This window comes from Marmota marmota, unplaced genomic scaffold, assembly GCF_001458135.2.
Source record: "Marmota marmota marmota unplaced genomic scaffold, marMar, whole genome shotgun sequence".
Classification (NCBI taxonomy): Eukaryota; Metazoa; Chordata; class Mammalia; order Rodentia; family Sciuridae; genus Marmota; species Marmota marmota.
Window position 1 is genome coordinate 4,561,611 of NW_026000051.1, and position 26,566 is coordinate 4,588,176.

Below are 26,566 nucleotides of genomic sequence, written 5' to 3' on the forward strand. Positions count from 1 at the left end.
CCGCTCTCTACAGGTCCCGCCCCGGCTCCGCCCCAAGCTCCAGTCACGCCCCTCCCGCTCAAGCCACGCCGCGGGCCTCAAGGCAGCCTTTCGCTTGCACCTCTGTGGAGATTACAGTCCCGAAACGCCTTCCCTTCCTCACCCTGTCCCACCCACCGCGCTGGCCCTCCTGCTCCTTGCCCTTCAGCACTGACTCAGCCCTGCCCACCTACCCCTCAGCTACTGAGCGCTCGCGCGGTCGCGCGGCCCAGGCCCTCACACCGCAGCTCTGCTCCCTCAGCGTAGCCGCCCGGCCCCTCTTCGCCTCAGCATCTCCTGGCCCTTTCCGTCGTAGCACCGCCCCCTTTCGGGGCCGCCCTTCCCCGTGTCCCGCCCACAGGCATGACCGCACTGCTGGAGCCCCGCCCCTCCTCTGCCCAGTTCCTCCAGTCCCAAGGACCCGACCCGGGCCTGCCCGGCTCCTTCCACGCCGCCTCTCACCTCTGGAAGCACCTGCCCGCGCGGGACCGCCCTTCTGGCTAAACCGGCGTTCCTCCGTGAAGCATGCGCTAGCTGCGGATCGACTAGCGAAGGTGGCGTCTCTCCTGGGGGCTGTTTGTGGCGCCTGACTCAGGCTGAGGGGCAGGAGCTTTGCAGGCTAGCCATCGTGGGCTTAAGTTTTGATTTCAAAACTTTCCAACTTTGTGACAACTGTGCTCACTTCCTCCCAAAATTAGATGCATCGTTTCAGAGCCCTTGAACGCTGGCTGAGAACGGGGACCCGTATGGGTAAAACTGGGGATACTGGGTCATCTCGATCAATGGAGGAAATTGACTATGGCTACTTCAGCAAGCGAAGCCTCGTCGCAGTTACGGAGGTGTGATCATGCTGGCCTGAACTAGCCTGGTAGAACAGAGGCCGAGGACCTTTGCTTAGAGAACTGCAGCGTTGGTAGGCACTGACCAGGCAGGCAGAGCCAGGGGATCCCATAATCAGCGTGGATCGTGGCATTCCCTGGAGCACTCTCTCAATGACTTTCAGTCGCTTTTCCTCCGGCCTGGCCTCCCTTGATGCTGCACATTCAAGCAGAGAAGCCATTCTGGAAGGAGAAGGAAGGAGATGCCTGGAGAGAAGACTCGGGGAGCTCCCATGAGAGAGGGAGAGAGATAGCAAGAACTTTCCATTTCTCCTTCCAGCCCCTCTTGAGATTCCCTTGGTCCTTGCCCCAGGGTTCCACAAGACAGCCCTTTAAAACAGTCATTTTTCTTTTAAGCAAGCGAGAGTGGATTTTGGTTTCGGTTTTGTTGTTGTTTACTTTTGCCTAGGATCATGAACTTCTAAAATATCTTTTCGGACTTAGACCGCATAGCTCCCCTAATTCTTTACACAGTGAGACCTGGGGGCGCTTCCCCTCTCCCTTCACCCTGCTTCTCATTTCTTAGCCCTGGCCTCCAAGTTTTCTGTGGTCTCTGAACTGAATTTTCAAATGCCCTTTGCCCTCTAAGGTGTCTCCAGCTCTCTTGCCTTCCTCTCCTGAGTGCCCCCACAGCACTGCCCCTGTCCCTTTCTGAGAGTACTGCTCCTATATGCTATTTATGTTCTAGTTACTCTTAGCTGAGCTCTGAGTGCCCCATACCTCCTCCATGTTCTACCTGGCACAGTAACTGCCATGTGAATGAATGCATGTGATTTTAATAAATTGAACAATATTCATTGGAAAACACATTTAATTTCAAAGTAAACAAAGATGTCTGTACATTAAAGTATTTAATTAGTGAAACAATTATTATCAATGTAACAAGCTGAAAAATACAGCAACTTGATACAAGACTGAGGTAACAAAATACTTCACCAAAAATCTAAAGAATCCCATGGAGGGCTGATGTTCAGTGGTTATTGCAGATGAGACAATTCACAAGTATTAGAGAAAGTCCTTACACGGCTGCATGCAGGGGTCTGCTGGAAAAAAAGACAGCCTGGGAGAATGCAACAGATTTAACAAGAAACAAACAAAAATGTAGAAACTGATTTCAACCCACTTAGAAGAATACATAAGAAATCGAAAACTACTTTCTACGCAACATTTTGAATGCTAAGTGGAAAACCATGCATTTTGGCACGAAATTTATTAAAGATTATACTATACTAATAAATCAATTTCTATTATTTCATTACTGAATGGTCACAGTCATTCAGAAATGGATAGACTCATGGTTACAAAATGAACCGATGGATCTCCTGCGCTGCTGTGAGGGGATTTGGGGGCTGCCCGAGGGGTAAACACACTTGTGCAGCAGAGGGCTATGAGGTGGATCAATGTCCATGGACAAGTTCTCCACGGCCAAGGAAATGCAGCTCTTGCTCATACTGTACTTGAATTTAACACTAAAGTTAAAGACAAAAGCCCATCACATAAACTCAGTGGAGGTTCTGACCTTACTCTCTCATTCTACCTTTGGAGTCCTCTGTATGCTCAGCCACAGCTCTGTGCCTAACTGTTCTGAGCTATGTGGCCTCTAGTGCACACTCCAGCTAGTCCTCATTGTGACAGAACTCACAGAGTAAGACTGGTCAGTCTGTGGGGACTTTTGAAGTGTTTCTGGAAGAATCTGTGCATGAAGATTGTACCCAGGGCTGGGGAGAGGTGGGTTCTTGCCCAAGGAGGTGCATGAGGTGGGGATCATTTGTTCGTTGAGTGGTCAACCCTACGAGAGCAGATCCAATCTGTCTGGTTTTCAGCCATTTATACCCTGGATAGAACCTCGTGCATGGGAGACACTCACTAGAGATATGAATGAATGAATGAATGGGGGTTTTATGCAGAGAAACTGTATTTCAAAGGGACTCTTACAGTTTTTGTTTTTAAAACATGAAATCACCCAATATTTCAATAATGACATAGGGTTGATTACAGTAATATACGGGGTCACAAAAAAGAAGTAAGATTGTGTTTTGGTGATGTTCACCTGTAACTGTGAGCATCAGCAATGTGGTTGTAGCACTCTGGACCCACCCAGGAATAAAGCAAGCTTGGCTTGCAAACGGCTCCCCATTTTCACAGACCATATTCTACCTGAAATATGGTGACCTTAAAGATACACCTTTCTGGGCTTGGGACGGGGAGCAAGGTAAAGGTAGAAACACTGGCTGTCTCGGTAAGGAAAAGAAATACTTTAGAAATCAGTTTGCAATCCTTGAGTTCCTCAAGGATTCCTTCAAGTATTCAGCTCCTCAGCGCCTCTGTCTGACAGGATGCTGAACAGTCAGGGGAGGGAATGCTGCATTCACCCTGGGTATATTCAGAACAATGTTTCTACGGCTTTCCACCAAACCCTCCTCCACAAAGCATTCCAGTTGCCAGAATGCACTCAGCTGACCTTGAGTTTTACATACAGAACGTGTTCAACTGAGGGTTAGAAAGTATGTGGGGTGAGCTGCATGGATTGTTCTTAGGACATCACAATGCTACCAGCTACCTACTCCAGTTTGTAGACAGCATTCTACACCTTTCATTTTGGCCACGATTTGTTTGCCTAAAAAAAAAAATTACAGTATATGCATGCAAGACATAAGACCTTCAATGGGTTCACAAGTATTTGTGCACAATGGACAGTCGAGGAGCAAAAACCAGAAACACTTCCCTCTAGGGCGAGAATCCACCCAAGGACCTCCCCCACTCCGTGGTTTGTGCCCGGTTTGTGGGACAAGCTAGCACTGGGAAGACAATCAGCACTGAACTCACATACTTGGCCTGAGTCCCTGCTTGGAGAATTGAGTATCTTTCAACTACATCTCCAGGACTCTTCTGATGTGTTCAGGGCTCTTACCAGTCCTACCAGGCTTTTGCCAATAAGACTGGCTTTTGCCAGTCAGTCCAAACTGATTCTTCAAGAGTCCAAGGAAAGAAATGTTTCTGAGAGGTGATGTGGGATCAGTCTCAACTAGTGAACAGATTAAGTGCTTTGAAAAGAATTGTGATTGTGCTCTTTCAAATTAGGCTCAGAAGCAAACATCTGTGAAGGAGAAGAAGCATCTGTAAAGGACAGAAAACTATTTGATTTAGTTGAGCCTGAAATTCTGGGAGTTTGGCATCTGTTGTATTTCATATGTGAAAAGCCAGCGTAGTGTGAAGAGTGGAGAAACAAGGAAAATAAGTAGCCAGTGTTCCAGTCTTGCACTTCTATCCAAGCTGAAGACTTTTTAGAAGTTAACAGGTGAGATCAGATTGGATGTAGGTCAAAGCATGACCATTGCATGGTTCTGGCTGGAAGTGACTGCAGTGTCTGGCCTTGTTACTCAGCCTTCAGATACCAACTTGAAGAGTCTAGGTGCACACACTCAGACCTGGGGTACGGGCGGACATGCAAGGCTGTGGCTGAGATTTGATGGTATCAACGTTACCATTGGGAGTTTCTTTAGGCATGAAAGTATCCAGTCTCTGCTCCAAAGGAAGGTGAGTTTCTGAGCACAGTCAGGCTCCAGCACAAAGTATCACCCTGATGACAACACTCCCTCAGCAACACATTCAGATTTTCAGAGTCATCACCATTTGATCAAAGTACTGTGGTGGGTCTGTTGGTGGATCTTATCGTGGTGACCTATTACAGTGTACTGATTAAGGTGCTGTGAAGCTTCTTGCCAGGAAACTCTTCAGGGCAGTTTGATGCCTTGTTGGTGTGAGTTCTGATACCATGATAGCAATGGACCCAGAAATTCAGTCTCTTTCAGAAAATCATTTAAGGGTTTCCCTCTCAGGATACAGATATTCAAGTTAAAGGAGAGAAAGGGAGACAGAGACAGGCTATGATGATAAAGCACAATTAATGTTGAATAAAAATATATTTGTGCAAAATAAAAATCACTTTAAATTATGACAGAGTGTGACAGATCAAGGCTGTTGTTCATGGAAAGCACTCTTAGCCAAATGCAGAGGCTGGACCATTTGCTCCCCAGAGCTCTCAGATGGTCATCCACAATTGTGCCCTTGGACTTGGATGATGGAGAACTTGCTGGTGACTGCATTTGGGGGCAAGACTGGGGGAGCTTAAGGCCTCAGTGTCACTCAGCTCCCTGCATGATCAGGAATCCTGGTGGGTCTGCCCCGGCAGTGGAGGCCAAGGGGCGCGATGGCAATGGCAGCGAGCACAGCCTGCCCTGTGGGGGAGGTTGGCGTGAAGGGGCCTCTGGGCAGCTGATCACTGTGAGCACGGCGGCCTCCGAGCTGCTTCTGAGGACACCAGGAGAACATGCCACAACTTCCCATGCAGGCACGGCGGGAGCGGGGGAGATGAAAGGGCCCCAGGCCCTGCCAGGAGAGGGCATGAAAGGAAGCAAGCAGGCCAGCAGCCCAGTCCACCGTCCTGAGCCGGTTCCTGCTCGGAAGGGCTGACAGCAACAAGGCCTGGCAGAGCCCCAGGGCCCAGGAAGCAGGCCTTCCAGATGAATAGCACCCATAGGAACAGAAAGCAAGACACGGTTTAAGGCATTGTTTGTTTACAGTGAGAGAATGTGAGGGAGCCTTAACACTGGCGCTCCCACCCGACCTTTCTCGGTGGACAAGGCTATGACTGAAGGTGAAAGCAGGCCCTCAAAGCGAATGAAGTGTGTGATGTCACAAGTCCTGTGCCAAAATGCATGTTTCTTGAAGAGTTCACACTCACTCCCACACACACATGGACGGCACACATACGCAGAGGACGCTTCGGGGATTGTACAAAATCTGAGGCAGCCCTGGGAGGTGAGCAGCCCCGTGCACTTGGGGTGTAACGAGCCTGTCCCGCAGCCTGTCCTGCTCTCTGGCCCTTTCGCAGGTTAATGCTGTCCACTGTGTCAGCAGAAAGCAGGAGAACCCAACGTGGGCCAAATGCACTCTGTTGCAGAAGCAGCTGGTGGACAACAAAGGCCCAGAAAGGGGACTTGGGGTGTGCAGTCTGGGGTCCAACAACCGCCCTGTGAGGTGGTGCTGCGGGATGAGAGTCATGAGAGTCGCTGGGGATTGACAGGTGGATCCAGCACTTGGGGAGCCCTCTGCGACTGTGAGGCTGAAGGCTGTGTGCATCCCCTGAGTCTGGCTGTGAGGCTCCCAGCGCTCTGGCTCACAGCCTGTGCCCAGGGTTGCTCTTGTCCACCGGGCCCAGTCTGGGCTCCCAGAAGCCTTTGTAGTCACGCCAAGTCCTGCAGAGACTTATTCAAATGACATAAGGTTTGCAGGTACCTAGAAGAGAAAGCTCAGCTTCTTGTCAAAGTTTTAACACTTCAAAGAGACAAGGGTGGTCTCTAGGGGAAGTCTGTTAATGCACAGGTCAGGTGGGTGGGGGCATGGCAATAATAACAGCTGCTACGTGTCACAATCCCATGTGCTGGGCACTGCTCTGAATGCTTCCTATGTATCATGTGCTCAAGTCCTTATAGCAATCCTATTAGGTAGGTGCCAGAAACACCCCCATAATGAAGATAAGAAACTTAGCCTTAGAGGGTTTAAGTCCACAGCAAGTAAGAAGCAGGGCTCAGACCCTAAGCCCATGCTCTCAGCCATTATCCTATGTTCAAAATAAAACTGTGTTTAGGGTGAGGAAGTCAAACCCTGAAGGAACAGAGTGTATGCCTTTGGAGGGGACAAGCAGCAGAGGGTGGGTCATTAGGGGATAGCAAGTAGAAGCACAGGAGACTGACAAAGCGTGAGGATACTGAGAACCCAATACCTCTCCATAGCTATATCCAGGACAAGATCTTAGCTCCCTTTACTGGGAGGACCACTGACCTCAAGGTCAGAATGTTGCCACTGTCCCCAAAGCTGTCTCCAGATCCCCAGACTTGGACTTTCTTCTCTGGCATTGTTTTGGGTTCCAAGAGATTTTATTAAAAGCATATATATAGCAGTAGCCCACACCTGTAATCCCAGCAACACTGGAGGCTGAGGCAGGAGGATCCCAAAGTTGAGATCAGCCTCAGCAGCTTAGTGCAGCCCTAAGCAATTTAGTGAGTACCTGTCTTAAAATTTTAAAAAATAAAGGACTGGGGATGTGGCTCAGGGGTAGAGAATCCTTGGGTTCAATTCCCAGTACCAATTAATAAACAAACAAAACAAGCACATGTCAGTAACAATTGGTCAAAATGATGAATTAGAAAAAAAAAAAAAAAAAGCACTCCCATATACCAGGAGACAGTTACAAAAATGTTTGCAGCAGCATTCTCATAGGAACAAAAGGCTGGAAGTCATTTCTGTGATGACTGACAGCAGAACTGATAGAAAAATCAGCACAAATAAATGAATGACAGCTACACACGTCAACACTGATGAATCTTACGAACGTGTAGTGGAAGAACAAGTCACAGAAGGAAATGTATAGCTCTGGTTCTAATCACAAAGATGCTTTACAAATGTACCCAGACAATACAAGAAAAAAATCAAATGCGTGTTCTAAAATTATGAAGGAGTGCTGGAGGTGTAGCTCAGTGGTAGAGCACTTGCCTAGCATGCATGCACGCCCTGGCTTGCTCTCCCTACCACAGTAAATGAAAATAAAGTAATAAAAGTAAGTAACACACACAGCAGGAGCATGGCTATGGGGCGAGGGTGAAGAGAGAGAATCAGGAAGAGGCACTTGTGGGAGGGAGGGCTCCTAGGCCTGAGGGCTCTGCATTTTGGCTGGGAGGTGGATATGTGGGTGTTCATTCTGCTGTTGTTTGTATCTTACACATATGTTATAAATAAGGTTTAAGTGGATTCAGTGTCAGTAAAACAATTTTGAGAAGTGCAAAATAGAAACACAGTCTAGTGGCTGAGATTCCACGTGGACAGCTGCATCTCTGTGCAGCCCTTTCACACCTTCCCTCCCTTCCTTTGCAGGGACACACCGTGACTCATTTAAATAATCCCCTTATGTTGAGTATTTAGGTTGTTGCTAACCTCTTATTATTCCATACAGTACTATGGAACTACTTGATGGGAAGTAAATTAGAAATAAAAAGGAAACAAAATAGGGGGAAAAAAAAAGGGTCTGAATATTGGACAAAAGTACTTCAAAGTGGCAGAAGCTTGCCACAGTGCACTGTTTGCCAGCATGAGCAATCTCACCAAACGCTCACTCTGCCCCATGTTTTTTTCCTAAACCCCCACTGCCTGCTGAGCAGCTGCTGCCACCTGCTGACTGCTCCCTACAGAGGGACAATGGGTCCTTGCCCAGGGCTCTCTTTGCTGTGCCTCCATGAGACCAGGGCCCTGCCTCTTCCCCCACACCCTCCTAGGCAGCCCACTGCAGGGCTGTCAGTTCCTGTTGGACCTGGAGCCACCTGGCCTCTGTGCACAAATCACAGGGCCACCTGTGTGTGGTAGGTGAGCATCAGTGTGCTGTATGTTCTTAGTGGTGCTGAGACACCTGGGATAACCTGTGTGGAGGAGGTCAAGGTGGCTCCAGGTCCAGCTCTTCCTTTCTTTATGCAGCTTGAGATGGCAGCCCCTTCGTTTTAACCTTGTCAGCTTATCCCCTTTGAATTGCCTTGAAACTACTGTCGACCCAAACCACTGGTCTTCCTGTTGTGCAGATGGGCAATCATGTTAATTGAATGTACTAAATATATACAAACTGGGCTGGGGATGTAGCCCAGTGGTAGAGTACTCGCCTAGCATGTCCAAGTCCCTGGGTTCAAACCCAGTATTGGGAGGGGGAGAAGTAAACACTCTAGAAACTTCAGAATGCTAGTCTCTTCTATATCAATGTAGAAATTCTACATGCACATACAAACATACATACAGTTGTGTTTTTTTTTTTTCTTTCTTTCTGGGCTGGGGATTAAACCTAGGGCCTTGTGCCAGCTAGGCAAGTGCTCTACCCACAGCCCTCTCCCCCTACAGGGTGACCATGAACTTGTGATTCGCCTGCCTTAGCCTCCTGCGTAGCTTGGATGCATACATACTTTGGTACAAATAAGACTAAGCCTTCCAATGCTCCTGCCCTTTCCTATATTGCTTATACCTAGAGCCTCTTTCGGGGATGGCACATGGCTCGCTATCCAGGGTTGTGCAATAGGGATCTGCTGTGGGTCACGGAGGGTTCCAGGTGTTTCGTTTGTTGTTATTGTTGTTTTTATAAAGAATAATGCTATAGTGAACATTCTTTAATATGTATCTTTAAGGAAATGGGCGATCATGTCCCTAGCAGTCCCATAGGTGAGTCAAGGGACTCCAGTGCAGTTTTTTGGGGGCCTCTGTGCTGCCTCAAGCTTATCCTCCAGTTAGGCTTGTCCTGTTGCTTCCATTTATTGAGGACATTCCACTAGTTCTGCTTTCCAGTCTCTTTACACAGACAATCTCAATCAGCTTCTCTTGTGTGTCCTCATCTACATTACAGATGAAATTCCTCAGTGGGACCAAGCTGAGGGCAGAGTCCAAGGACTTGCCCCTAGAGACCTCCATCTGTTTATAAGAGATACTCTGAAGAGCTGAGAAGTCTGTGGCAGTGCTGTGTCCCTGTCCCCCCCAGACCCAAGTGTCTGGTGTGAGCTTGCCTTTGCTGAGGACCCCTCAGACCTGCAGGGCTGCTGCCAGCTTCTCATCTGCTTCCAGCCACCAGCAGCTTTCCTCCTGGAGGCTACCACTAGCTATTCTACACCCTATGCTCTCTCCATCTGGTGTGGAGGCTGGAGGTAGCCACTTTTGACCCAGGCCCGACTGGCTGGCTGGCTGCTCCCCCAGGCCCCTTAGGCAGTTGCAGGTACGCCCAGGGAAGTGGAGGTGGGAAAGCCCAGGCTAACACGGTCAGAATCCAGAGGCATGCCCTGTGGGCCCCCAGCCCCGTGGCTCACTAACTGTAGGCCCTTGAACAAGTGTCCACCCCTTCCTCTCTCCCTCCCTCCCTTCCTTCCTTTGGTCCCTTCTTTTTGGTTCTGGGGATAGAACCCAAGGGTGCTTTACCACTGAGCTACATCCTCAGTCCTTTTTTTTTTTTAAGATTTATTTTTTAGTCTTAGGTGGACACAATATTTTAGTTTTATGTGGTGCTGAGGATCGAACCCAGTGCCTCGCACATGCTAGGCAAGCACTCTACCACTGAACCACAACCCAGGCCCTACATCCTCAGTCCTTTTATTTTTATTTTGAGACAGGGCCTTGCTAAGTTGCCTGGACTGGCCTTGAACTTGCAATTCTCCTGACTCAGCCTGAGTCACTAGGATCACAGGCCTGCACCACCCCAACCAGTGTGCCTGCTACTTTATAAGCATCAGGATCCTCAGTGTTAAATAGAGGCAGTAAGAGAAGCTACCTCTCAGGGACGTGGGAGGACCAGCCAACTCCTGCATGTGAAGCATCTGTATAACAGGTGGTGAGGAGAGGGGGCGGTAGTAGGGGCAGAGGGAGCCCACATCAATACAGTCCCCTGGGGGAGCTGCAGTCCCCATTCATCAGCACCCTTGCCTGGCACATGGCTGGCCCTTAGCAACTTAGCCATTACTGTTATTCTCATCAGTCAGTTTTGAGTATTCCCAAAAAGTTTACTTTTGGGGGATGACCAAAGTAAAGTTCCTGATGATGCAGGAACTTGATTCTTTGACTGATATCATACCTGCCACCTCATCTTCCCCCAGTGGGTATTTCTGTGGTGTTTCCTTTAGTGGGAAAGACACAGGAACCAGATTTAATGTTCTGATCTGGACCTGGGCTTTGTTCTAAGCTAAGAAGGGGTGCCTTGCCCCAAGGGAAAATGCTGACCCAGGGAGGGTGCCCAGGAGCAGAGCTGATGGGCTCTGAGGGAAGAAGGGAGCCCCATTATCTAAAGGGCTGAGTGCCCAGGGTGGGAGGGTACTCAGGGGACTTTACCTGAGGCCTGTTGCTCTTACACGCGTCATCCAAATGCTTGTGCCACAGTATTGCATGGAATCGGGAGCCCGTCTGAAACTTGTAAACATTGCCTGACGGGCAGAGAAAGCACTGGTTGAGAAGAGGGACACATGGGATGGTTGCCTGTGACCATGTAAAGGAAAACAGGTGCCTGAGTGACTGAAGTAGGGGCGCCCTGGGTGAGCCGGAGCTGGCAGGGGAGGCAGCCTCCCATGTTCCTTTGGCCTGTGTTTTTGGAATAAGCTCTTGGCCATGTTTGGCTGTCTGGTGAAGCCTGTGTGCCCCTTCTCAGAATCATCATTTTAAATGTCCAAAGTATAATACCAAAAAAATCATTAGCAGTTATCAAACCAAACCCCCAAACAAGCTGAGTGACATCATCTATGCACTATACTATACTGATGCACTAATAATAGATCTAGTGGCAGGTCTGACACTGCTGTGTTTCAAAGATGAACAGAAGTGATATTTTGAGATATGTACAAATGAGACATGATATGAAAATATCCTCGATTCCTCTTAGAAAAAAACCACAGGGACTAGAGTTTTTGGAAGTTGCAGAATTCTTTTCTGAGTTGGCCTTGGACCTGGACAGCTGGAATCTTGTGGTTATAGTTAAGTCAGGGGTTCCTGAAATGCCCCAAACCCAAGACCTTCCCAGCTCCACAGCCCTGCCTCATCCTACATTGCTATTTATTCCAAGACACTGAGGCTCCAGCTCCAGGAGTGAGGGGCCTCAGTAGCCTGAGGCAAAATCACGAAACTGATTCCTGCAGCTACTGCTCAAAGGACACACCAGCTGTGGTCTAAGAAGTTTTGTGGACTAATGAGGGGACTTGTGGGTGACACCAAACCTCACACAAATAGAAACCGCAGCCTCAAAGGTCCTAATGTGCTGAGATGCATCTTTGGCAGAAGTGGAAATGGGGGAGGTGCGGTGCCGGTAGCCTGCTGCTTACCTTTGTCAGGGTTATTCAGCTGGAAGATGTCCGGGTGCTCGGGGTCATCGGGCAGTTGTACCATCCAGCCCACGATGGAGACCTTCTTGCCAGGTGTGGATTTATACTGAGGGGAGCAACAGAGAGCCGGGAGGCCTACCTGTGCCAGGCCAGCTTCCCTCCCACCCACCCCTGAAGCTCACAGAAGTGCCCTCCACTGGATGAAGTCCAGTGAAGTCCTGGTGTGGGTGTCCTCTCCACCTGACTTACGTGTTTTCTGTCTGTGCCCCGCAAGGACTTGGCTCCATAGTACAGGAGGGTGGATCCTGAGAGTATGACCCAGTATCTGGTCCATGAGGACAGCTACAGAGGAAGGGGAGGCAGAGAGATGACACACGGTGGGGACAGAGTGGCCTGGTCACCACATCAATGCCAGTACAGGTTTCTCTCTTCACTGCCTCCTGCCATACCCCTGGCAATGCCACCTCCACCCAGGAAAAGAGGAGGGGCCCCTCTCTCATTCCCTCATGTGGCCTTCCACCTTGTTGAGGGCAGGGTGGGAGGGAAGCTGAACTCAGGGCCTAATTCCTACATGTTCCATTGACCTGAACTCAGAGGGTCCTGGAAAAAAGCATGTTTAAAATACAGCCATGGGGCTGGGGTTGTGGCTCAGCGGTAGAGCGCTCGCCTCGCACATGCGAGACCCTGGGTTCGATCCTCAGCACCACATACAAAAATAAACAAGTGAAATAAAGGTGTTGTGTCCAACTACAACTAAAAAATAAACATTTAAAATAAAATAAAATACAGCCATGCCAAGCAGTGACCAGAAGAAGCATAACATCTGTAGTGAACGGCTTTGGAGGAGACTGATGCCTGGAAGCGGAAAACCTGCAGGGCCCTGGCGTGGGCCGGCTTCTGTCACCAGCTAGAGGTGTGGTTCCCTGATCAGGGCACTCTGCTCCTTAGTTTAGGAAAAACCACTCCAGTGGGGGCTTTTGGTTCTGAAAAGGTAAAGCAAATCCCCCACCCTGGAAGGAAGAAGGAGCCAGCTGCTCTGCACCACCGTGCTCAGGCCCCTCCCTGCTGGGTGGCACTGCATCATCATCAAGGGAAAGCAGTGGCTCTCAGACTCTTCACTGGCACCAGAGGGCCCGGCACACAGACAACACGCATGTAAAGAGTTCAAGAAACAGTGCAGATCTCCACTACATATGAGGAACTCTGAGATTTTTTTTTCTATTTTATTCTTTTCTACTCAAAAATCCTGGTCATGTCCCACTGAACTGATTCCATCATTCACTGAGGTGTCATCCAGCATTAGGGACAATGCTGCTTCAAGGACACTGTCTGGTTCCTGCCTGGTAATGACTGAGGCCTGCATTCTTGGTCAGGAGAGAAGTGGGCAGGTTTATACAACAGGACAGACTGAAGTCCCCATGCTGCAGGAGGTGTTGTGACACTGTAGGTCTAAATGATCAGTGTGGCCAGAGCTGGAGCAGAGACTCTCCTCCTCACAAGGCAACTGGCCACTCAAGGCAGGGGCTCCATGGGTACCTGGAGGTGGCAGGTGGGCCCAATAGCTTCACAGTGGATGGCAGTAGGAGGGGGCAAGTCCAGATGACCCTGGCAGTGGACAAGGCCAGAGCAGGACAGGAAGGGCAGAGCAGGTGCTGCCTGGACCTGCAGCTCCTGACGGGCTTTTCAGCAACTTGTCACACAAGGGGCTGATGTTCTTCCACGTGAGGTCATGGAGACCATGACCTCTGGGTCCAGCACAGGAGATGGTGGGGGCCAAAGGCCTCCTGATGCCCTGTGCTTTCCTCCATTAACTTAGGATGCTGCCAGGGAGGAAGGGACTCTGCATATGAGGATGCCACACAGCAGCTGATGTGCTCTGGGCCACTCAGCCTCCTGGGTCTCCAGGCTCCCACTTGCCCTCCAGCCCTTTACCACAGCCCCAGTTCACCCATGTGCTCTGCACACAGACGCTCTGCCACACATGGCCTCCAGGAAGGGGCACAATCTGGTCCAGGTTACAGATGTGGAAACTGAGACCCTTGCCCACTTGGTGACCTGGCCAGAGCGGAAGCCTGATTGGCAGGTTCCTAGACTCAAACTGCTCACTGCTATCCACACTGCTGCCAGCAGATGTGCTCCTGACTTACTGCGGGCTTCCGTCCTTCTTTGAGCAGGGTCTTCCTCCTCAGGGGACCCTCCATGGTGGGCACAGCTGCTGAGCTCCCCAGGGTACAGGTACATGGGCTGGTAGGGCTGAGGGGAGACCACCATTCAGACTTGGCCCAAACAGATGAGGCCAGGCACCTTCACTCACGGGGGCCCCTTGGAGCCCAAGGGTGAGCCCATGATGTTCCCAAATGCTAGAGGGCTCACTAGTGCTAGGTCAAGCTGGGGAAGGGAAGGCACATGGAGCAGAAGGGACTCATGCAGGCTGCAGAGTTCGAGGCTTGGTCACCAGGTGTCGCATAACCCAGCCCCAGCAGCAGCCCACCCTATCCAGAGGACACCTCTGTCACGTCTTCCTCCTGGCTGCTCTGGGGCTCTCCTGCCCATGTGCTTCCTCTACCCAAGGAACGAGGGGCCTTGCAGCCCCAGCTCTGGCAGCCCCTCCTCTCTGTGCTTCAGGAGCACTGGAGGAGATGGGAGTGGTGGGTTGCAATGGCAAGAAGGGAAGGGGTCTCCACATCCCAGGCCCCTGGCCCTTTTCTTCCAGGCTTGCTGTGGATCAGGCACCACACATGGGTGATGACATGGGAGGGCATGGTCAGCCCAGCCTTGTCCTGCACTCCAGATCTGCGTGCTTCTGCTCACTGGATATCCCAGGGGCACCTCGCTCTCCTGTGCTTTCCCCCAGCCTACTTGCTGCTCCAGCCAGAAGCCTGGGGTGTGTCTCCTCTTGTGCTCTACAACCTAATCAATTCCAAGCATCTCTTGATCCCAGGTCCTAAATAAGTCTCGCTGCCCCACCCCCACCCCCGCCCTCCCCAGCTGCCCCCTGCCTACCCCAGGCCAGTGCATCTTTCTCTGGACCACTGCCCAGGGGCTTTCCCTGCTCTGCCTCCTCTCCACACCAGACCCCTCCTATATCTGACCCCTCCTGCATCCAATGCCTCCCGCCTCCTGCTGCTTTCAAGGGGTAGGTCACCACCTTTGCCCATGCTGGATGAAGCTCCTCCCACTCCCCAGCCTCACCTGTGCCCCCTTGTACAACACAGCCTTTCCTCCACTCAGGTCACCAGCCCTCCTGGTCTCACAGCCGCACCCCAGGCTCTCTCTGGCTGGGAGCACACTCATCACCTGTGTCCCCTTCCGTTATTTGACCAATTCCTATCATTTTTTTTCCAATCCAGATCCCCACCCCTCTCCCCTGGAGCACCCAGCACCTCCTCTGGGATCATCAGTGTGCCCAGTGGAGCATTGTGGAGGCATCTATCTCCTCAGTAGCCTCTGGCACAGAGGTTTGCACCCTAGCTATTTGTTGAGTAAATGAAAAAATGAATAAATGAATACCTGTACACGCAGCTCCGGGTTCTGGGAGAATTCCGAACTGGAACCCTCCAGTTGGGCCCCAGCGTGGCATAGAGACGTCCCCTGCTTCGGAGGAAAAGGGGTGAATTTTAGTGACGGCCTGGAAAGACTAGACTTATGAGTACCTCAGATTATGTGGGTCAGCCTCCTCCCCAGGCTCCTCACTCAGGCTGTAAGCATATCCCACCTGCCCACTCCAGGTCAGTGAACACTCACCCCTCAGGGCCTCCATCCAGGAAAGTCCCTAAGCCTCAGGTGATTATTTCATTAACTTTTTATTAATGTTCCCCTTTCCCAGTTACCCCAGTGAGAGGCTGTCATGTTTAATATAGGACGTTACGTGGCCCATGCATCCATGATAGGTCCACGTTCAAGTGCATGCCAGCACAGAACTGTGGGCAGCCTTGCATGTTGGGCCTGGGGCACATGCAGCATCCCCATTCTCCAGGACATAGCTGGATCCTGCTGTTTGCTAAGTCCTCTCCTCTGGATGGCCTCCTCTGCTGGTCCAGCCATCCCTGTCCCTGCAGACTGGTTGGGTGACCTGATCAGCATTCCAGAGCCTGTGAGCCAGGATCTCTCCAGGGCCTCTTGCTGGCATTTCCCTCACCCGTGAACCTTTCCAGGGGAGATGAGCGGCCTCGCCTTCCTCCTTCTGTATCCTTTTCTATTTTAGAGACTCATTCCCCGAATCCACTTGCTGTGCCAGCCTCCTCCTCTCCCCTGCAGGGTACTCCAGCCCTTTCTTTGCCCATGGGCCAGATGACATTGTAGCTTCCTGTATAAAGTCAGACAGGGTCCCTGCTTCTTTTGCAAATGTTCCCCGTCGTCCACGCCAGCCTAGGTACTGGCCCCATGACACTAGCACCTGCGGATTGTGTTGGACACCTTCTCTGCCTGCTGTGGGTACATAGTGCCATCACTGAGCCTACGGCCTCACCCTCTAGCTGAGGACAAATAGTTTCTAATGGCCATCAGGTCCACTCTTCAGGGCCCAAGTTCAGGGCTGATAGAAGTCTTCTGGCCGTGTGGGATGGCTGCTCCCCACTTTGACCATCACCCCTCCTCTTCAGGCGATGACATGCCACAGCTTGTGCTTGGGCCTCCAGGTCTTCCATGCAATGGGTCTCTTGATGGTCCCAGGCTGACCCTGCCCTACCATGAGCTGTGGCACAAATGAGAGGCCTGGGATGCCCAACCCCAGCCCTCAGGCTGAACTGCACCTGTCTCTTCCCCTGGTGGAGGGTTGGAACGGTGTGTGCGTGAGATCCTGCAGAGGACCTGTGGCCAACTCTCGTCTGCTAACAGAGGAAGCGCAGACTCACAGCTGAGTGCAGCAGCTGCACAACAGGTCTCAAGCCTGTGCCGCAGGGTGCTGCTTAGGGACAGCAACAGGTGGGCCGCAGGGCCGCTCTCCTCCCCAACCATCACCCTGAATGTGTTTTGATTAGGGTACAGTGTTGTCCTTTGTGGGTGTGTCAGCTGCCAGGAAGTCTCTTCCTCAGATCTGGGCTCCCACTCAGAGCTGCAGCCTGTCTGGAGTCAGGGATGGCGCTGCCTTCCCAGAGCTGGTCCTTTGGCCCTTCTGTCTGCCCACCTCTCATGCTCTAGGACAGTGAATGACAATAGGACTGTCCACAGCCACCAGCTGATTCTCAGGGCAGACAGTGCTGCCACCTTCCTGCTGTCGTTCTTCCTGCTTCTGTGAGGCAGCCCGTGGCTGTGTCTTCCACCGATGGCCTTTGCTGATGGACAGGCTGAGATCGGCATCTTGCAGCCACCTGGCCCTATGAGCAGTCCTTCCTCAGGCCCTTGGGAGTGGGGAGTCCAGCATGCAGGGCATGGCAGGATAGGAGTCACCAGGGGGTGGTGCCATCCTGGGCCAGATCTTCATGCTCACTCCTGGAAGCTTCGTTTAAGCACCATTATTCCCCCAATGAGGCTCAGCAATGTGAAGCTACCAGATGGTGGCACAAGCCTCATCAGCCAGGATGTGAACCCAGATCTTCCAGAGCCATTCAGGTGTAGGGAGAGGCAGAGGGGCCATGGTAGAGCCTACGTGGGCCAGGTCCATGGCTAGTCCGTGTGAGGCCTTCTTGGCATTCTGTTCACGGGCACGTCACTGTGGTCTCCCTTGTGGCTTGCACTGTGATTGAGGTGTGTCAGCGTCTGTGAGGCTGTGTGGCCACCAAGTTCTTAGGCCTGAGGATCTCCTGGGCTGGGGCACCTGCCAGGGCCCCTGTCCCTGGGCTTCCAGGATGAGTATTCTCCTGGGGCTTTGGCTGCCAGCTGCTTACTTCTAATTAAGGGCTTCCACCAGGAATCACCCGACCCTGCAGAGGGGCACAGTTCTCACGCCTGTTTTAGATGAGGACACTGAGGCTCAAGGAGAAGCCAGCCTTTTCCCACCCTGCTGGCCTGTTATCAGATGTGGAAAAATGAGTGCTCAGAGAAGGCCGTCTTGACATGTGGGCGAGGTCTGCCTGAGCCGGTCTCGCTGCTCCCGACTGTGGAAGCCACGTCCTGCTCTCCCTGGAGCTGGGGATGGCCACACCAGGTCTGGAAGGGCAGCAGGATGGTGACCTTTTTCCAGGGCCAGCTCTGAGGGATGGTGGCCAGCCTTCTGTCCCTGCAAGCTGTAGGAGGCAGCATTCCAGCTGGCCTGGTAGGCTGGCACCTCACAGCCAGGAGCCTTAGTCACAGGAGCCAGACGGCCTGACCCCCTCCCTGCTCTGAAAAGACTTGTTATGTGGGTGTTCAGGGCAGAGCTGCAGGATGAGGGGGCAGTGGTATCTGGTAAACCACAGAAATCATGGGATTTCCCATGGGGGCTCCCACTCCAGAGCCAGAGGCACCTTTCCTACCATCATTCTTGGGACATGTGGCTCAACACAATGTGTCCTCAGAAGGCCAGTTGGACTGTCTGCTCTCCAGAACAGAGCTGAGGGTGAGGGGTACAAGCAGGCAACTGAGGGGGTGCATGGGAGGTTTTCTCTGGGGAAGATGCAGGCTGGAACCAGGGGAACTCCTTCGTCCCACAGGGCTGGAAAAATGACGATAATGTCATGCTGGTGATGATGGTGGTGGTGGTGGCAGCAATGGAATGGTGGGTCCAGGCGACATGCTCAGCAGTATTCATTCCTTATCCCACGATCCTACAACACTGTGAGGTGGGCACTGGGATCCCTGCCTCACAGATAAGGAATCTGAGGCTCTGAGAGGAGGAGCCACTTGCCCAAGGTCACAACACAAAGAAGAGGAAGCATGGGCAGGCTGTTGAGGTGGCAGCAGCTGGGGCACTCAGACTGGCTAAGGCATTGTTTTCTAAGTAATGATTAAGCTGTAGTTATCACGAGGGTTAAAGCTTGAGCCCTTGCTGCCAGTCTAGGGAGCAGAGGAGTCGAGAGGAGCCTTGGATCAAGCCACTGTGAGGCCTCAGGAATCTTGGTCTTAGCAGAGGTAGGCTCCCCACCCCGTCTCAAGTGCATAGAACCTGGGGAGGAGTGCACCAGAGTGGTGTACCCCCAGCAGGGCCCAGGTGCACTGCTCATCAACCATGTTGACCTCACAGGCAAACCCTAGACTGGAGGCCAGGCCCATCAGGCATGGCTCATCCGGGCCACTGTCTAATGGTCTCCCTCACTGATAGGCAGGAAGTGCTACCCTGAACTCTGCTGGGCCCTGGGACAGCCCTTTTTGCAGCACTTTTTGAAGGACACTTGCTCTCTGTGAGCCACCTGTCCTTCCTTCTCTGGGAGATGTCCCTATTCACTGGGTAGTTCCCTAGGAACCACACTGACTACATGTCTCCATTCCCTGGATAACTGAAAGGACAGAACAACAGGCAAATCCAAGCCAGATTTTTCTCTGCTGGCAGTTAGGAACTAGATCAGAGAGGCTGGGCATCAGGTTCAGTGGCTGGGTGAAGCTACCACACATAACCTGGGAGCTGTGAGCATCCATCCTCCCCTCTGGGCAGCGAGAAGTCCAGAAATCTGGTGTGCAGGGCCGGGGGGGACAGGCAGAGGGGAGGATAGACACAGGCAGGACAGTCCTGTTCACCTTCTAGGTACCAGCTATGCAGGAGTTGTGGTGCTAGACAGAGGAGCCATGGGCAGAGTTTTCTCAGTTTCTGTGAAGCAGCGGCTGGCCTGGCCCGGCCCGGCCTTGACTGCTCTAGCCAAGGACAGAGTCAAGTGTAAGCCTTTGGAACCAGGGGATCAGCAACTCCTGCCACTCCTCTCTCAGAGGAGCCTCACTTGCCAGGCTCTAGATTGGGAGCTAAAGGGGTGAAGCAAGAGATGGCACCTTTTGGGGGAAACCAGTCAAGAATTTGGCAAGTCACCCAACAGGGCTGCCACGCTAGGGGCTGGGCAGAGTAGCCTGATCCAAAGTCCAAGGATGAACCCAGGGAAACTGGACCTTGGGAAGGGCTAGCAGCAATGAGAGCTGGGATCCCAGGCCTTGGGCACAGGTATGGGGCAGAGGGCATGAGGTCATTGTGAGTCACCTGAGCATGGCCACTCACACAGCTACGTGGCAGCCGAGGGGACCCCTCATTCCAGATCTTGGCCTAATTATTCTGAAATACTGCAAAGTATGGATCTGCAGAGGCACCTGTGTCCTGGAAAAACCGGGGCATTGTCCAGAGTCCTCTGACCCCAAGAAAGGAAATGTATATTTTTAAAACTGTGTGGGGTCGCCAGGCATGGTGGTGCATGCCTGTAATCTCTGTGGCTCATGAGGCTGAGGCAGGAGGATCAAGAGTTCAAAGCCAGCCCCAGCAACATAGCAAGGCCCTAAGCAACTCAGTGAGATCTTGTCTCTAAATAAAATACAACAAGGGCTGGGGATGTGGCTCAGTGGTTGAGTGCCCCTGGGTTCAAACCCTGATACCAAACCAAATCAATCCAAACAAAAAACTGTGGGGTAGCAGGTGTGGTGACCTGTTGCAGCCCTCCATGACTCCACTCTCCATGTGTCTCCCTAAGGGTGGCAGGCAATTCTGTGAGCTAAGCTCATCAGGAAACCTCACACAGAGCATCTCTCACCCTCCTTGCTACCCCTAGGGATGCCAGGGTCAACTGCCTGCAGCACCCTTTAGAGGGCCCTCCCCACGAGGCAGCACCACCCTGAAGACCAACAAGGGCTGGTGAAAACTTGACTTCATTCCAGTCTGCCCACCCACCTTGACTGAGATGCCACTGGGGGAGATTCTGCCCAGCCTTGGCCTGGGTGGCATGCTTGCTGGCAGAAGGCACCTATTTGGGGGAAGCTCTGGAAAGTCCCCTTTCATTTCTGCCACAGAGCACCCCACTGCGTGCCATGCTTACTCTGCAGTTCCCAGCGCACAGCCAAGGAACTGAGGCTTAGAGGCCAGGGGGTCCCCGGGAGATGGAGAGCATAAGTGGCCCTGACCTCAGGCCCTGTCTCTAAATAATATATAAAAATAAATATACATTAGGGACTCTAGAGAGCAAGACATGTCTCAGAACCCACCCGTCCTGCATGAGACCTCTAGTGGTCTCCTCAGAGCTCACAACCTCCTCAGGCCCCAGGACCCCCTTGAGGGCTCACCAAGGTCATCTTCATCAAACGCCCTTAGGCCTCTGTTAAGCCCATCACATCCTCCAGAAGTTACCCTAAACCTACAACCAGTGCAGGTCCCCCCGGACACCGGCCCCACTGGATGGCCCCAGTCCTACAGTGGCCCCTGGCATATGGCTTCTTTAAGGCTCCATGAGCCCAGACTCCCTCCCTGCATATCCCCACCCCTGCTGGGAGGGAAGAGGACCCTCTGCTTCAGAGAAGCTGAGTGCTGCCCACTCCTGCCCTCTTCCCTGTCCCCCTAGAGGGGCTTCCCTCTGGTAGCTGGGTCTCTGAGGGCACTTCTTCTCTCTCTCCTGGTTCTCCCTTTACCCTATCATGGCTCATCTCCCACATGAGAAGCCCCTTCACCCCCGTGGGTCTCAGGAAACGGTTGCCGAGGGCTTTGTGGTGAACTCAGGGACACACCTTCATATTTTGCTTCTTAAAACTGGTCCGAAATCATCTCTAATGATATCTTTAAAAAGCTAAGTACTAATTATTTTTCTGAGTAGAAAAGAAAGATTTGGCCATTGTGGAAAATCTGGAGAATATCAGGTGAGACAAGGGACAAAAGTCTCTCAATAACCTACAACCCAGAGACAATTAGGATGAATGAGATGGTGCATGTTTGCACACACCCACGTGTGTGCACGATCCATTTTGTTCCTTTTTAAAAACAAACCTCTTTTAGGATAAGCTGACCATGGGGACAATATTCTTGCTCTCACCTTAGTGCCAACACCTCCCTCTCCAGTCAGACACACAGCGCCTGCCCCACTGCCCGCCTGACTGTTCGGCCCTTTCCTTTCTTCACTTCCCTGAGCCTGAAGGTGGCTGGAGCCCAGACCAGTGTGAGTCCCTGGCCCCCACTCTCCAGCTCATTAGGCCCAGGTTGAAAATGTCTTTCAAGGACACCTCCCCACTCCGTGGGCTGCGGGGCTCTCATTCTACCTGTGGCCCCATGGATCAGGGCCGACTGGTATAGTCACAGAGAAAAGCGGCCCACCCTTGCCCTGCTCCCTAGTGACAAAGACCATGGCTCAGGAACACCCCCTGGCAGTCCTTCTGGGCCCTGAGGATAGGGTCAGGCCTTTGGGGCAACCAGGGACTGAGGGATGACCCACTGACCCCTGGCTACTGCTCCTCCCCAGCCCCACAGGCCCGTGACTTTGCTAGGGCTGACATGGATGAGGGGACACAGGGTGGGGAGCACAGAGGAGGGTGTCTTTTGCTCCCTGTCTCCTTACTCCACAGTCCCAGAAAGAGCAGGTACAGTGCCTCTACAGTGGTCCATGGCTCCCCAGGCACAGTGTGGGAGTTCTTGAAGCCAGACATTTCAGGAACACAGCGAAGTGTGGCCTGGCCTCTGACTGACACCGAGGACCACCTTTGAGCCCTTCACTGACAACATCCATGTGTGTAGACTTGAGGAAGGTAAATTCACAAGACGCTGTCAAATGATTTCCCTTTTGGCAGACAATGGGAGTTCTCCTGCTCACCTGTTTATGGTGGCATTAATGGTGATTTGGATGTACTTTTGAAGCTGTGTGTGGTAGGGGGTCTCTGGCTTGGGGCCTCTTTGCCTTTTACTTGGTACCTGGCTCCATTTCTCTCCCTAGTCCAGGCCAAGTCTATCACCAGGCCTGGGGTGCTGGGGGACTTGGGAGCTGGTCAACTGAATGTCATGGTTCCTGAATTTCAGAGCGACAGGTCAAAATGCTGCTCCCCTGCTCTAGCCAGACCCCTTCCTCTCTCTCACCTTGTTATTCTGAGTGGGCCAGAGTGGACACCTAGAGATCAACTCCTCTTTAAGAGGAGGAACTTGCGGTCTGGGGAAAAACTGGGAATGGAGGGAGGACCCGCTAAGCACTGGCTATAAAGGGACACAGGTGGTGACACACAACTGTGAGGGAACAGCAACATGGAACAAGGATGTTCAGGCTGTGAGAGGAAACTCTTCCCCTGGAGCTCAGGTGCTCTCAAAGAAGCAGGAGCAGAGGATGGTACAGGGTAGAAATAGGGACTGGTGGCCTGGCCACCAGGGCTGGAGAGTGGGAACAGCTGGCACCTGAATCATCAAGCTTGCATGAGGCTGGGACATCATAACTCCACTGGCATCTCCTGAAGCAAGTGGACTCCTGTTCCCCACAGCCAGGAGGGTTTGGCCAAGAGCTAGGTCACAAGACAATGAGAAACAGGTCACCCTCCCTGCAGGGCAGTTTGAGGGCCCTGGAGGCAGGGCTGGGTATCTGTGTGGATACACCAGCTGGGAGCCAGTGCTCAGAGGAGATACCACCCAAAATGCACCTGCTATGGACATTCGATGGATAGTGACTGAGACGCTGTAAGATGCTGCAGCCCATAGCGCTCACCCCCCCGGCCAGGACCTGCACCTTCCTCCCTCCTAGCAGCTCTGTCTCTGCTCAACACCCCTCAGGGTGGCCCACCGTCAGCAACCAGTGAGGGTTCTGGCAGGGAGTCGTTGCCTAAACAGCTACTAAATGAATAAATGAGTGGATGGAGGAATGAGCCAGTGAAGGAATGAAGGAAGGAACTGGGAGGTTTCTGTGGTGCTATGCTGGACCTTGGCCCTGTGCCAGTTTCCTGTTTGCTGTCTTCCCATTGGCCTGTGTCTAGGGGAGATGCTGGCTTGTGTGTCATCCTGTTTATCAGGGTGTCCCCAGGAGTTTCTGACTGAGTGACTGTTCTGGAATATGCCTCTTGGCCCCAGGCTCTCCTTTCCAGTGGCCAGGGTGGGTTGCCTGAGCTCCCCAAACTGGAACAGAGCAAATGTCCCTCCAGGAGCCCTGTGGGGAAGGCAGAGAGAGAGCCTCTGAGTGTGCACGGCCTCCTCGCTCCCTCTCCCTGCCCCCATCTTGGGGCTCACAGACACACTGGGTGACATTGGGCCAGTCCCTATAGCTGTCACTGCCAGTCTTCAGGCTAGGTGGTGGGGCAATGAAGAGGGGGTCCTCGATAGCAGGAGGGTTTGGATTAGGGTCATTTCTGCCATTATCAGATGAGTGTGAAGCGGGCATGTCACCTCATCTCTCTGCATGCTCCATACAAAATGGGGACAGCACACATGCTGCTGTGGGGAGCACTGAGGCTACGTGAGTCCACATACAGGTGGGGCCCAGAGGTGGCGGCACCTGGGGAGTGCCAAGCACAGCTCCTGACCATGACAGCCCCTCTGCCTGGAGGAACAGCTGGATGGGAACGACCTTCCCTCTGATCTTCCTTTATGATCATGGGGGCTCAGGCAACAGAAGCTTCAGCATCAGAAGCGGCGTGTGTGTAAGTTGTGTGCACTCACATATGTGTGTGTGGTGCAGTTGCCCACATACACGTGGAAGTGTGTGAGTGTGCATGTGTTTGTGCATGCACACGTGAGTGCACATGGACAAGTGTCTGAGCTGTGAGGATGGGCAGGGTGTGCAGATGCGGGTGGGAGTGTGACTGTGTGTGCAGATGTGAGGACACTGGGGAGAACTCTGTGGCAAAGCCCCTGGATGCTGGTGGGGGACCCACCCTGAAGGACAGTGAAGGCCTACCTCTCTGGGACATTCTTCATCACTGGATTTCCTCCTGCTGTCCTCAGACCTTGTGTCACCAAGGTGACTTTCACCTTCAGCAGCACTGCAGACACCCATTAACAGCTTCCTAGTGGTCCCAGAGCCCTGCGCTGGCCCAGGAAGCCTGGGTGTGTGGATCATGTGGGTGATCTCCTGAGTGGGAGGCTGGACACCTCGGCAGACAGGCTCTGCACGGGAAGCCAAACCATGTGCCAAGGGAGCCAAGAGGGTGCGTGGCAGGGGTGGCCTCTTCACTGTCACCAGTGCCCAGTAGGGTGGTATTCAGTAAATGCCAGGCCCAGGGTCCGAGGACGTGTGGGTGCAATACTCTTAGAGTCCACCAGGCGGAGCCACGAGCCCATCTCAAGACTAATCAATTCTCCAGCTTCCAGTTTCAAGAGCTGGCATCGCAGACCTGGTCTGCTGTGGGTCTCCTGTGGCTGGGCTGGAAGAAGTGCTCCTGGGGCGACTCCAGGACCAGAGGAGGAGTGGAGCTACACAGCGTGCGGGGGGGGGGGGGGGGAGGTCAGGACCTCCACACACTCCTGCTCATTCCAGCTGATGAGCCACAGGCCACCCAGCAGAGGCACAGCAGTGGGGCAGGGCTGTCCCTGCCAGAGCCTGTCTCCAGCTCCCTGGGGCCTGAGGTGGGATAGGAGGGAGGCTGTGCTGAGGCCACACTCACCTTTCCAGCCCTGAAGACATCTCTTCACTAAACTCTGAGCTCTCACTACTGCCTGGAAAAGGAACACAGATGAGTGAGTGCAGTGGCCTCGCAGAGAGGGGGCTGTCTCCCAGGTCACTGGGCACAGGCCCCTGAGCTCGCCATGGCTTCCAGTCTGTGGGCAACAACCTGATGTGAGTTTTTGTTGCTATTTTTGGCTCTGATCTGGGAGGGCTGAAAGAACCATCCTGTTCCACTGTTCCGCAGGCAGGGCTTCCGCCGCCTTCCCACTGCCTGCCCTCAGGCCTCCCTACTGGTTCAGGGGACGCAGGGCTGGCACACCCTTACCTCACAGAGGCCATATGAGCACTTCTACCTGCAAGGTCAGGGCTGAACTAGATGCTAGTCAGTGTGGCTGACTCACATTGGCCTGAAGTCTTGAGGGAGTGCCCCTGCCGACCCCTGGCCATGGAGAGAGAGACAAGGTCTGGACTGTGCCCCTGTACCATGCTTGTCCTCCCTGTGGGCCTGGACCTGGGTCTGACTGGGACACCCTGCTTCTGTACAGACCACGGGAGCCTCTCCAAGGAGAGATTTTTTTCCTGTCACTCAAGCATCCACACATCATGCTCTGTACTTTCTCAGACTTCAGATGCTCTGAGGGTCGAGCTCTTTGCCTGAAAGAGCACCTAGCCAAGCAGCTGGAAGGAGCAAGGAAGAGTCCTTGGCTCTCATGTGGAGGGTGGAAAGATGGACAAGCCTGCTCCAAGCAGGGCACGTGCACACGTGGCCACTTACTCAGGGACTTTCAGCCCCAAACAAAAAAACATTTTGAGTTCCCTGACTTGAGGAGCCAGAACCAAACAACCTCGTGATCTCCCCCTGGACGCTGGACAGCACAGCACCTCACTCATCTTCTGCCTCAGGAAGAGCAGGCCTGTGCTCAGGCACCGCTCCGACAGTTTCCTGGATGTCAAACAGCTGTTCTGGGCCCAGCTGAATACTCTTGGGCCTGCATTTGCCAGAGCGTGCTCCTCGGAACCCCTCTCCTGCCACACACTTCAAGGAAAAGGGGTCCATGAGTGGAGTCTGGGAACCCATAGGCTCTGAGGGGTCCCTGTGAGGGGTCACAATGCTGATGAGCATAGTAAGGTCCCTGGAAGAGCCTGCTCGTCTTGTTTAACTGGTCTTTCCTGGCACATGGCCAGAAACCTTCTTCCAAGGCACACCTGTGAGCGGGGATGCACTGTCCTGAACTCTCCTCCATCCCTGCCCGTTTCCAAACAGGACGACCTCCTCCAATGACAAGAGGCAGACACAGCTTGCTTATCACAGACTTCTGGGGATGGGAAGCAGCTGACCCCTGGACTGACACGGCCGCAACCTGAGACTGCCCTAATTCCCGAGTTTGCGGGACGCCAAGAGTCCTGCCTG

At 52.8% G+C, this 26,566-nt stretch overlaps 2 protein-coding genes across 16 annotated transcripts in view; one reads left to right on the forward strand and one right to left on the reverse strand.

The window, feature by feature from the left end:
• LOC107152182 (translation initiation factor IF-2-like) overlaps window positions 1–2,151 on the forward strand; it is a 3,935-nt gene extending 1,784 nt beyond the window's left edge. The window contains exons 2-3 of the mRNA XM_015497721.2: window positions 14–572; window positions 717–2,151. Coding sequence (XP_015353207.1) covers window positions 14–572; window positions 717–863 — 706 coding nt within the window. The 3' untranslated portion in view covers window positions 864–2,151. The remainder of the gene's footprint in view (window positions 1–13; window positions 573–716) is intronic.
• Ralgps1 (Ral GEF with PH domain and SH3 binding motif 1) overlaps window positions 1,690–26,566 on the reverse strand; it is a 258,635-nt gene continuing 233,758 nt past the window's right edge. For 10 of the 15 annotated variants that reach the window (XM_048813018.1, XM_015497571.2, XM_048813019.1 and 7 more), the window contains 7 exons: window positions 25,154–25,205; window positions 15,287–15,370; window positions 13,924–14,029; window positions 12,026–12,118; window positions 11,777–11,882; window positions 10,797–10,888; window positions 1,690–6,194 (listed from right to left, as the gene is read on the reverse strand). In XM_048813018.1, the coding sequence (XP_048668975.1) occupies window positions 6,165–6,194; window positions 10,797–10,888; window positions 11,777–11,882; window positions 12,026–12,118; window positions 13,924–14,029; window positions 15,287–15,370; window positions 25,154–25,205 (563 nt within the window). In that variant the 3' untranslated portion in view covers window positions 1,690–6,164. Of the gene's footprint in view, window positions 6,195–10,796; window positions 10,889–11,776; window positions 11,883–12,020; window positions 12,119–13,923; window positions 14,030–15,286; window positions 15,371–25,153; window positions 25,206–26,566 lie in introns of those variants that run through there. The other 5 variants (XM_048813023.1, XM_015497572.2, XM_015497570.2 and 2 more) reach the window with 4 other exon arrangements.